The following is a 12,839-nucleotide window of genomic DNA, read 5'->3' as shown; positions in this document are numbered from 1 at the left end:
GAATCCAATAACATATTAAAAGGATCATACACCATGATCAAGTGGGATTTATCCCAGGGATGCAAGGATTATTCAGTATACGCAAATCAATCAATGTGATACATCCTATTAAAAAAACTGAAGAATAAAAATCATATGATCATCTCAATAGATGCAGAAAAAGCTTTTGACAAAATTCAACACCCATTTATGATAAAAACTCTCCAGAAAGTGGGCATTAAGGGAACCTACCTCAACATAATAAAGGCCATATACGACAAACCCACAGCAAACACCATTCTCAATGGTGAAAAACTGAAACCATTTCCACTAAGATCAGGAATGAGACAAGGATGTCCACTCTCTCCACTATTATTCAAAATAGTTTTGAAAGTCCTAGCCATGCCAATCAGAGAAGAAAAAGAAATAAAAGGAATACAAATTGGAAAAGAAGAAGTAAAGCTGTCACTGTTTGCAGATGACATGATACTATACATAGAGAATCCTAAAGACGCCACCAGAAAACTACTAGAGCTAATCAATGAATTTGGTAAAGTTGCAGGATACAAAATTAATGCACAGAAATCTCTTGCATTCCTATACACTAATGATGAAAAATCTGAAAGAGAAATTAAGGAAACATTCCCATTTACCATGGCAACAAAAGAATAAAGTACCTAGGAATAAACCTACCTAGGGAGACAAAAGACCTATATGCAAAAAACTATAAGACACTGATGAAAGAAATTAAAGATGATAACAACAGATAGAAAGATATACCATGTTCTTGGATTGGAAGAATCAATACTGTGAAAATGACTATAATACCCAAAGCAATCTACAGATTCAATGCAATCCCTATCAAATTTCCAATGGCATTTTTACAGAACTAGAACAAAAAATCTTAAAATTTGTATTGGAGACACAGAAGACGCCAAACAGCCAAAGAAGTTTTGAGGGAAAAAAATGGAGCTGGAGGAATCAGACTCCCTGACTTCAGACTATACTACAAAGCTACAGTAATCAAGACAATATGGTACTGGCACAAAACCAGAAATACAGATCAATGGAACATGATAGAAAGCCCAGAGATAAACCCACGCACCTATGGTCAACTAAACTATGACAAAGGAGGCAAGGATATACAATGGAGAAAAGACATTCTCTTCAATAAGTGGTGCTGGGAAAACTGGACAGCTACATGCAAAAGAATGAAATTAGAACCCTCCCTAACACCACACAGAAAAATACACTCAAAATGGATTAGAGGGGCTTCCCTGGTGGCGCAGTGGTTGGGAATCCGCCTGCCAATGCAGCGGACACGGGTTCGAGCCCTGGTCTGGGAGGATCCCACATGCCGCGGAGCAACTAGGCCCGTGAGCCACAACTACTGAGCCTGCGCGTCTGGAGCCTGTGCTCCGCAACAAGAGAGGCCGCGATAGTGAGAGGCCCGCGCACTGCGATGAAGACTGGCCCCCGCTTGCCACAACTAGAGAAAGCCCTCGCACAGAAATGAAGACCCAAAACAGCAAAAATAAATAAATTAATAAACTCCTACCCCCAACATATTCAAAAAAAAAATGGATTAGAGACCTAAATGTAAGACTGGACACTATAAAACTCTTAGAGGAAAACATAGGAAGAACACTCTTTGACATTAATCACAGCAAGATCTTTTTTGATCCACATCCTAGAGTAATGGAAATAAAAACAAAAATAAACACATGAGACCTAATGAAACTTAAAAGCTTTTGTAAAGCAAAGGAAACTACAAACAAGACGAAAAGACAACCCTCAGAATGGGAAAAAATATTTGCAAACAAATCAGCGGACAAAGGATTAATCTCCAAAATGTATAAACAGTTCATGCAGCTCAAAATTATAAAAACAAACAACCCAATCAATAAATGGGCAGAAGACCTAAATATACATTTCTCCAAAGAGAACATACAGATGGCCAAGAAGCACATGAAAAGCTGCTCAACATCCCTAATTATTGGAGAAATGCAAATCTAAACTACAATGAGGTTATCACCTCACACCAGTTAGAATGGACATCATCAGAAAATCTACAAACAACAAATGCTGGAGAGGGTGTGGAGAAAAGGGAACCCTCTTGCACTACTGTTGACAATGTAAATTGATACAGCCACTATGATGAACAGTATGGAGGTTTCTTAAAAATCTAAAAATAGAATTACCATATGACCCAGCAATCCCACTACTGGGCATATACCCAGAGAAAACCATAATTCAAAAATGCACATGCACCCCAATGTTCACTGCAGCATTATTTACAATAGCCAGGCCATGGAAGCAACCTAAATGCCCATTGACAGAAGAATGGATAAAGAAGATGTGGTACATATATACAATGGAATATTACTCAGCCATAAAAAGGAACGAAATTGGGTCATTTGTAGAGACATGGATGAATCTAGAGACTCTCATCCAGAGTGAAGTAAGTCAGAAAAAGAAAAACAAATATTGCATATTAACGCATATATGTGGAACCTAGAGAAATGGTACAGATGAACCAGTCTGCAGGGCAGAAATTGAGACACAGATATAGAGAACAAACATATGGACACCAAGAGGGGAAAGCAGTGGTGGGTGGGGGTCGTGGTGTGATGAACTGGGAAATTGGGATTGACATGTATACGCTGATGTGTATAAAATGGATGACTAATAAGAACCTGCTGTATAAAAAAATAAAACTCAAAAATTCAACAAGGGCTTCCCTGGTGGCGCAGTGGTTGAGAGTCTGCAAGCCGATGCAGGGGACACGGGTTCGTGCCCCGGTCCAGGAGGATCCCACATGCCGCGGAGCGGCTGGTCCCGTGAGACATGGCCGCTGAGCCTGCGCGTCCAGAGCCTGTGCTCTGCAATGGGAGAGGCCACAACAGTGAGAGGCCCACATACCAAAAGAAAAAAGAAAAAAAAAATTCAACAAAAAAAAAAGAAATAAAGGAAGGTGTGATGACAATGTCACATCACAGGTATAGTATCAATAGGAATGTATTGATATGTATAGGAATTATAAAAAAAAGAACCAAATGGAAATCCTAGAGTTGAAAATTACAATAACTGAAATGAAAAATTAAGTAGAGGTGCTCAACAGTAGATGTGAACTGACAGAACAAAGAATTAATGAACTCATAGATGAGCAATAGAGGGCTTCCCTGGTGGTGCAGTGGTTGAGAGTCCGCCTGCTGATGCAGAGGACACGGGTTTGTGCCCCGGTCTGGGAGGATCCCACATGCCGCGGAGCAGCTGGGCCCGTGAGCCATGGCCACTGAGCCTGCCCGTCCGGAGCCTGTTCTCTGCAACGGTAGAGGCCACAACAGTGAGAGGCCTGCGTACCACAAAAAAAAAAAAAAAAAAAAAAATGATGAGCAATAGAAATCATGCAATAAGAACAGAGATTTAAAAACAGTGGAAAAAAATAAACAGATTCTCAGAGAAATGCAGGACATTATTAAGTGCACCAATATATGTATAATGACTGTACCAGAAAGAAAGGAGAGAGATAAAGGGGAAGAAAACCTACTCAATGAAATAATGGCTGAAAGCCTCCAAAGCTTATTAAAAAGAACAAAAATTTACCCATCCAGGAAGCTCAATAAATTCCAAACAGGAAACATGCAAAGAGATCCACAGACACATTATAGTAAAAATACTGAAAGCCAAAATCAAGGGGAAAATCTTGAAAGTAACAAGAGAAAAAAGACTCCTCACTAATAAGAGATCCTCAATAAAACTAACAGCTAATTCCTTAGCAGAAACAAGTATAGGCTGTAAGGCAGCAGGATACCATATTCAAAGGGCTCAAAGAAAAAACTGCCAAGGAAGAATCCTATATCCAGGAAAGCTGTTGTTCAAAAATAAAGGCAAAATAAAGACATTCCCAGACAAACAAAAATTGAGAGAATCTGTTACTAGCCGAACTACCTTACAAGAAATACTAATGTAAGTTCTTTAGCCTGACAGCAAGTGATCTCAGACTGTAATTCAAATCCACACACACAAAAAAACAAGAGCACAGGAAAAGGTAATTGTGTTATTATAAAAGACTGTATAAATGCATACTGTTCTACTTTCTTCTTTGTACTAATTTCAAAAGCAATTATATAGGGCTTCCCTGGTGGCGCAGTGGTTGAGAGTCCGCCTGTCGATGCAGGGGACACGGGTTCGTGCCCCGGTCTGGGAGGATCCCACATGCCGCGGAGCAGCTGGGCCCGTGAGCCATGGCCGCTGAGCCTGCATGTCCGGAGCCTGTGCTCCGCAACGGGAGAGGCCACAACGGTGAGAGGCCCGCGTACCGCAAAAAAAAAAAAAAAAGCAATTGTATAAAATAATATTTATATAATGTATGATTAAGCCTATAACCTATAGAGATGCAGTATACTTGCCAATAACAGCACAAAGGAGATGGATGGGAGCACAGCTATATTGGGATAAGGAAATGACTCCAGATGGTAACTCAAACACAAGAGCACAAATGAAGAGAACCAGAAATGATAAATATGAAGGTTGTTATAAAAAAAAGCCATAAATATTTACTTACCCTCCTTTCTTCTCTCAGCTTCTTTAAAAGTCATAAAATTATATAAAGTCATAATTATGACAATGTATTGTTAGGATTTTAACATTTATAGATGTAATGTCTATAAAAGTAAAACAACAAAGCAGGGTAAGGACCTAGAACTATGCAAAAGTAATGTTTCTATATCTCACTAGAATTAAATTATAAAATGCTTAGAAGAAAACATAAGGGTAAATCTTCATGACCTCAGATATGGCAATGGATTTTTAGCTATAACACCAAAAGTATGACCGACAAAAGAAAAAAAATAAGTAAATTTGACTTCAACAAAATGAAAAATTTTTGTGCTTCAAAGGACACTATCAAGAAAGAAAAAGACAACCCACAGAATGGGAGAAAATATTTGCAAATCATATATCTGATAAGGCACTTGAATCTAGAATAAAGACTCATATCTCAAAAATAAAAAGACCAATAATCTAATTAAAAATTGGGCAAAGGACCTGAACTGACATTTCTCCAAAGAATATATACAAATGGGCAATAAGCACATGGATAGATGCTCAACATCTTTAGTCATCAAGGAAATACAAATCAAAACCACAAGGATACATGACTTCACACCCACCAAGATGGCTAGACTAAAAAAAGTCAGATAACACCAATTAGCTAGGATATGGAGAAACTGGAACCCTGTACACTTCTAATACTAATGTAAAATGTTGTAGTCACTTTGAAAACCAGTCTGGCAGTTCCTTAAAGAACTAAACAGAATTACCATATGACACAACAATTCTACTCTTAGGTATACACCCAAGAGAAATGAAAACTTATGTTCATATAAAACTTGTACATGAATGTTTATAGCAGCATTATTCATAATAGCCAAAAGATGGAAATAACCTGAATGTCTATCAACTGATGAACATATAAAGATAATCTTTTACATCCATATCATTGAATATTATTCAGCCATAAAAAGGAATGAGGTATTTAATGCATGCCATAACATGCATGAACCTTGAAAACATAATGCTAAGTGAAAGAAGCCAGTCTCAAGACCAAATATTTTATGATTCCATTTATGTGAAATGTCCAGAATGGACAAATCTACAGAGATTGAACATAGATTAGTGGTTGCAAAGGCCTGGTGCAGGAGGGGGAAGGAGGGTGACAGCCAAAAGGGTAGCAGGTTTCTTTTTGAGGTAATGAAAATGTAAAACTGACTATGGTGATGGTGGTATATACCACTGAATATACTAAAATCCATTGAATATACTAAATCCACACTTTAAGTGGGTGACTGTATGATATGTGAATTAATCTCAAAAAAGATGTTTAAAAAAAAACAAATGAAAAAGTATATGATCAGCGTCATGATCAAGAGTCGAGGACTCGCTAAACATATATAAAAAGGCACTATGGAACAAGTATATGATGCCTCAGTTTCTATCATATAAATATTGATGAAATAAATCCAAAATTCTATAATTCAAAATTCATTAAGTCCTTTTAATATTAATTAGTGTAGTAGAGAGGCAATTGTATAATAATCATTACAATTTAGGTCTTATCATATGAAATCCTCCCATTTAAAGGAAAAACTATTTTTCTTAATAAACTCAAATTAATAATAATAAACTCAAAATGGATTAAAGACCTAAATGTAAGACCAGATACTATAAAACTCTTAGAGGAAAACATAGGCAGAACACTTTCTGACATAAATCGCAGCAAGATCTTTTGTGATCCACCTCCAAGAGTAATGAAAATAAAAACAAAAACAAATGGGACCTAATTAAACACAAAAGCTTTTGCACAGCAAAGGAAACCATAAACAAGACAAAAAGACAACCCAGAAAATGGGAGAAAACATTTGCCAACAATGTGAATGATAAGGGATTAATCTCCAAAATATACAAACAGCTCATACAGCTCAATATCAAAAAACCTAACAAACCAATCAAAAAATGGGTGGAAAATCCAAATAGACATTTCTCCAAAGAAGACATACAGATATCCAAGAGGCACATGAAAAGATGCTCAACATCACTAATTATTAGAGAAACGCAAATCAAAACTACACAGCATCACCTCACACCAGTCAGAATGGCCATCATCAAAAAATCTGCAAACAATAAATGCTGGAGAGGGTGTAGAGAATTGGAAACCCTCCCACACTGTTGGTGGGAATGTAAATTGGTATAGCCACTATGGAGAACAGTATGGAGGTTTCTTAAAAAACTAAAAATAGAATTACCATATGATCCAGCAATCCCACTCCTGGGAATATATCTGGAGAAAACCATAATTCGAAAGGATCCATGCACCCCAATGTTCATTGTGGCACTATTTACAATCGCCAGGACATGGAAGCAACCTAAATGTCCATCAACGGAGAAATGGATAAAGAGGATGTGGTACATATATACAATGGAATATTACTCAGCCAAAGAAAAGAACAAAATAATGCCATTTGCAGCAACATGGATGGACCTAGAGATTGTCATACTGAGTGAAGTAAGTCAGACATTGAAAGACAAATGTCATATGATATTGCTTATATGTGGAATCTAAAAAAATGGTACAAATGAACCTATTTACAAAATAGAAATAGACCCACAGACATAGAAAACAAACTTATGGTTACCAAAGGGGAAAGGGGGGGAAGGGATCAATTAGGAGGTTGGAATTAGCAATACACACTACTATATATAAAATAGATAACTAATAAGAACCTACTGTATAGCACAGGGAACTCTACTCTATACTCTGTAATGACCTATATGGGAACAGAATCTAAAAAAGAGTGGATATATGTATATGTATAACTGACTCACTTCGCTGTACAGCAGAAACTAACATAGCAGAAACTAACATAACATTGTAAATCAACTATACTCCAATAAAAATTAATTTAAGTAAATGAAAATATATGATCAGTGTCAGGATCAAGAGGCAAGGACTTGTTAAACATAGATAAAAAAGGCACTATGGATTAAGTATATGATGCCTCAGTTTCTACTGTATCAATATTAATGAAATAAATCCAAAATTCTATCATTCAAAATTCATAAGTCCTTTCAATATTAATTAGTGCAGTAGAGAGGCAACTATATAATAATCATTACAATTTATGTCTTATCATATGAAATCTTCCCATTTTAAGAAAAAACTGTTTTAGGTGTTTCCCTCTATGAATAGTGGTCTAGTAATTATTAGATAAGTATCTTTAGAATTCAACAAACATTCACTGTGTGATTAGGGTCTGTCACAGTCTTAATTACCCTTATATAAATATCTAACACACAGAAGGCAATAAACAAATACAAATGAATGGCCTTAATGGCTGTCATTTATCTATACTAGAACCTAGTCTCCTCATCTGCAAAATTAGAAGGGCTGGATATGATCTTTTCTTTTTTTAAAAAAAAATACTTTGTGGAGTACTTTACTTTTTTTTAATTTATTATTATTATTTTTTATTTTTGGCTGCTTTGGATCTTTCTTTCTGCACATGGGCTTTCTCTAGTTGCGGCGAGTGGGGCCTACTCTTCGTTGCAGTGTGCGAGCTTCTCACTGCGGTGGCTTCTCTTGTTGCGGAGCATGGGCTCTAGGCGGGCGGGCTTCAGTAGTTGTGGCATGCAGGCTTCAGTAGTTGTGGCTCGCGGGCTCTAGAGTGCAGGCTCAGTAGTTGTGGCACACGGGCTTAGTTGCTCCGTGGCATGTGGGGTCTTCCTGGACCAGGGATGGAATCCATGTCCCCAGCATTGGCAGGTAGATTCTCAACCACTGTGCCACCAGGAAAGTCCCTGATCTTTTCTAAAGTAGTAGTGTTCAATAGAAATTTCTGCAATGATGGAAATGTTCCACATCTATATGGCTATTCAGCTCTTAAAATGTGACTAATGCAACTGAGGAATTAAATTTTTAATTTAATGTAAATTTAAACAGTCACAGGAAGCTAGTGACTACCACATTGCACAGCATAGCTCTAGGGCAAAATCCTGTGTGAAAAACACATTTCACAATGCATTCCAGTAACCACATACGCATGGTAATGTATATATATGTATTTGTAAAACAATACTTCCCTTAATACATATAAAGCATTGATATTTTCTTTCCTATTCTACTAAATTTCATCTAAAACAAAGTGCTGATCCAACCCACTAACGTGATTTCATAACACTGCACTAAAGTTCCTTTCAGCTCTAAAATATGTTATAAATACTAATGATTGTCCTGAAAGTATGCATTCAATATTTATTTTGTAATCTTAACCACAAGTGACTAATTAATCTGAAAATCTGCCTCAGGTTGTACCAGGTTTTACTTTAAAAGCCTTATAATCATTCCTTAATCTCCCTGTTAATCAACATTTTTTAAAAAGAGGCAAGAGTTGCATGTCTTTAAGAAGTAGAAAACAAAGGTAACATCTTCTCCTTGTTTTTCATACTTCATAAATGGTAACCAAAGAAATGGCAGGATATATAGGAGAGAGTGAAGGAAATTGTGGGGACAGTGTTCATGTAAAGAGAGAAAGCTAACTTTTTATTGTCATCACCTCCTCTGAATCTCCTAATGACGTCTCCTTCCCCCTCATTCTTCGAGCCTGAAAGTCCTACAAATTTTATCTTTTTTTAAATTAATTTTTACTGGAGTATAGTTGCTTTACAATGTTGTTTTAGTTTCTACTGTACAGCAAAGTGAATCAGCTATACATATATCCCCTCTTTTTTGGATTTCCTTCAAATTTTATTTTAACTTCATCTGGCTTATTAGAGGACTAGAGAATAAGACTGGTTCCCAAGAGATCACATGTTACAATTTCAACTACAAAGTGCTTTTAAAAAACCTTAATAAAAGGATCTGGATTTGCTTCTCTACCCTAATCTGCCATCTCCTATCATGAAATCCTCACTACTCTAAACTATAAGCAGTTCTACAGAAGTTTCATGCTCTCTCTTACCTGTGGGCCTTTGTATATGCTATTCCCTCTTTAGCTAACTTCTAATTTTTCAGGTCTTGGTTTAGATATCAGTTACTCAAGTCAATTTTCTCCACCTCAAGATTAGTCTTGATGCCTCTCATGTATATTCTTCCAGTACTTTGTACCTTCCCCATCATTGCACTACTGTATTAATTGCCTGTTTACTTATCTATTTCCCCTACTGGATTTTAAACCCTTTAAGGACAGGGTGTATATTTTGTACTGTTCACTGATGTAAAGATGTTCAATAATTACTGAATGAACATATGGATATAATTCCTTCAGCATTCCACATGTCTAGTGTCATACTCCCTGCTTGGAATGTTCTCCCCAGTTCTACTGCCAGCATGAGATCCTCTCTATAATCTAGTTCTTAATTATCACTATTTCCTCTGGATGCCTACAGCCCTTATTATTCATACTATTCATCTGATATTTAATCTACTATGTTGTTTTTTAGTTATTCTTGTAATGCATAGGTCCAATCTCATTAACTAAATTGTCCAGCTTGAAGATATTACTGTGTTTCTCTAGCTACTCCATTACCTAGCATAGCACTATGTACATAGCAGACATTAAATATTTGTTGACAAAGAATCAAAATTTGAGAGGTTGTTTCTCATATGAAGCTGACAACACTTTAGCGATACAGATGAACAAGGGGTGCCAATTAAGCTTTTTGTCAATTATAGGCAATAAAAAGATATAGTGAAGTACGAATACAAATAACAATAAAACACTATTCTTAAGTGAGAGATAATAATGAACACAAGTATTAAGATGCACTGTAGCCATAGCTACATTCATTAAAGACAAGTAGCCTTATGGCTTCCAAAGTGACCTGTGTACACAAAAGAACACTGTTTTTCAGATCAAAGGATAATCGTGTTTACATATGAATTTAGGGCGGTCTATGTTTTGGAGACACAGATAATTACGGTTTGGGCCTATCAAGGAGCCCTGCCAGCAAGAAAGCTAACTGGTGCTAACTCAATTTGCCGCTTGTTAACAGGCAGCTTGTTATCTTCCAATGCCCTCCAAACTGCTACTTCCGACTGAGTAAAATCTTAACCATTGGCAAATTGGTTCCAAATTCCATTACTAACTTTGGAAAGTAGCCCAGTTCTCCTTGCATTTAGAAAAGTAAGCAGTATGGGAATGGTGTCTACCCTGCCTCTTATAAACTACGAGAAAAAACTGTAAATCCTGCGAGAGTCACCAGCGCTGCAGGTGCCCTCTGCCTGGAACCTTCCGTCCTGTTCCCATTTACTGTACCCCAAAGATTTTCTTCACCCCTTCCTCAAATTTCCAACCCTAACTTCCTTCACTTACTGCTGCTCCAACTTAGCCCTGACCACCTTTCTTCTTTGTACTGGCTCTGACCTGAGGACATAAGGGCAACCTTTTCCCTATAGGTCCCCTTGTCCTTCACCCTACACTTCCAAGTGAACGGCATCTCACCTGGGAGAGTCCAGCAGTTCCCGAGCCGCCGAGCTGACGTGACCTCCATTGCGGACCTGGGCCCCAGACAGAGACTAGGGGCCGGATCTGTATCACGGCGTGGCGACGCTTTTCGAAAGCAGCCGCCGCAGCTGCCCAGCCCCAAGAAGGTATCGCGAGCAGCGCCATCTTGAGCGAGGAAAGAGGACCCGAGAGCAGAGGATTGTGGGACGCTGGCGGTCCAAACTACTCACCCCGCCCCCCTCCCTGGAGGAGAGCGGAAACAGCTTCTCTCTGAAGATTCGGGTCCTTCAGCGCAACCGCTTTTTTTCTTCTAGGGCCGGTCTTTGAGTGTTTTTTTTACACAGCAGGGAGTAACGAAGTAACATTCTTTCTCTCTTTTCCTAGATTTGTCAGGTAAAACACAGGATGCACAGTTAAATTTGAATTTCAGATAAACAATGAATCATTTCTTAGTATAATTATGTCCCAAATATTGCATTTGCTAAATCTGGCAACCCTATCTTGTCAATCATTTCTCTCTTCTGCCGCCTCCAACTCAGTGCCAAAATCCACTCTCTCCATTTTCCCTTTGAATATTCTTATCACTCTCCTGTGTACTAACGCTTAGGGCAGATTAAACTACAGATATTGATTTCCCCGGGAAGAAGGCTTCATCTGTGAGATTCACTGCCTGTGAGAGTCACTTGCTGTGTTGTAAGTGCTTTCATTTGGCTGATTGTTCTTTTTCGCACAAACTTTGGAGCAGTTTTCCTTGGTCTTCTGCTCTTGGTAGAGTTTTAAACACACACACACACACACCTTTACTCTGCTAATTTGCCTCTCTACCTCTTCCCTTTGGTTTCTGCAACATCTAATTATTGCAAAACAGCTGGATTCGCTGAAGGACGGTAAAATGAAAATGTATGCAGAGGAGTCCATGTTTAAAGACAGGTTTATATTCTTTTGTCACCACTATCATCCAACAAAATAATGTTGAAATATGTTTACAGTTATCTAGGAAACTACATTTCCAAGTGTAAATGTAACCTGAAGCCCTGGCGACAGTAATGCGTTTGCACTTTTCTATTCATTGCTGCGTTCTCAAACTTTCACACAAGACAGGCAAATAATTATTAACTCCTTATGTAGAGGCACCATGGACTAATGATAAATCTGATAAAGACAAAGGATATGCATGGCCCATGCAGGTAGCTTTACTTTGTTTCAGGATTCATATTACACCCCAGGTTTCCAGGGTAAGAGGATGCTTGAAAGGAATTATTTACAGAAGAATAAAGTTTCCAGTTGAAGGGAATTCCATGTGAAGGAAATGGCATTTTTAACAGCAAGAAGTCGAAAGAAAACATTTCCAGGTTCAGGAGTCTAGGGAGTGTATGGCAGAGAAGAGATGAGCCTGGGTGAGCAGAGGCCTGATGGTGAAGGGGCTTGTATTTCATTTTAAGAAGTTAATGCTTGATTCTGTACCAAGTGAATGGTTTTAATCAGGAAAGTAACATGATCAGATCTGTATGTTCATTAAACCACTCTGGCTTAAGTAGTAAGGTTGGACTGGAGGGAGTTCAGATTGGAGTCATGAATTTAATGCCATAGTCATAAAATAAAGGCCTGAACCTGGCAGTAGCAATGGCAGTAGATCAATTCCAGAGATATTATGGAGATAGGACTGACAGAACTTAGTGATTGATTGGATGTTTCTGGCTTATTATTGTCTAGTTGACAAATCAATAATGGCCTCTTTCATTAATGCCTACCTATATCATCATCAGTAAATATTTACTCAGCATCTATTCTGTGTTATCAACACTTTACACTAGAGAAACCCTAGACTCTACCAATGATTTCTATTAGGGCTGAGTA

At 37.8% G+C, this 12,839-nt stretch overlaps 1 protein-coding gene across 6 annotated transcripts in view; it reads right to left on the bottom strand.

Annotated features, from left to right (window-relative positions):
• ABCB7 (ATP binding cassette subfamily B member 7) overlaps window positions 1-11,175 on the bottom strand; it is a 139,732-nt gene extending 128,557 nt beyond the window's left edge. For all 6 annotated transcript variants that reach the window (XM_019932160.3, XM_019932163.3, XM_019932164.3 and 3 more), the window contains exon 1: window positions 10,980-11,175. In XM_019932160.3, the coding sequence (XP_019787719.1) occupies window positions 10,980-11,147 (168 nt within the window). In that variant the 5' untranslated portion in view covers window positions 11,148-11,175. The remainder of the gene's footprint in view (window positions 1-10,979) is intronic.
• Window positions 11,176-12,839: the final 1,664 nt, after the last annotated feature.

Source organism: Tursiops truncatus, chromosome X (genome assembly GCF_011762595.2).
Source record: "Tursiops truncatus isolate mTurTru1 chromosome X, mTurTru1.mat.Y, whole genome shotgun sequence".
Taxonomy (NCBI): Eukaryota; Metazoa; Chordata; class Mammalia; order Artiodactyla; family Delphinidae; genus Tursiops; species Tursiops truncatus.
Note: the sequence above shows the minus strand (reverse complement) of the source record. Positions and strands in the feature narration are given on the sequence as shown.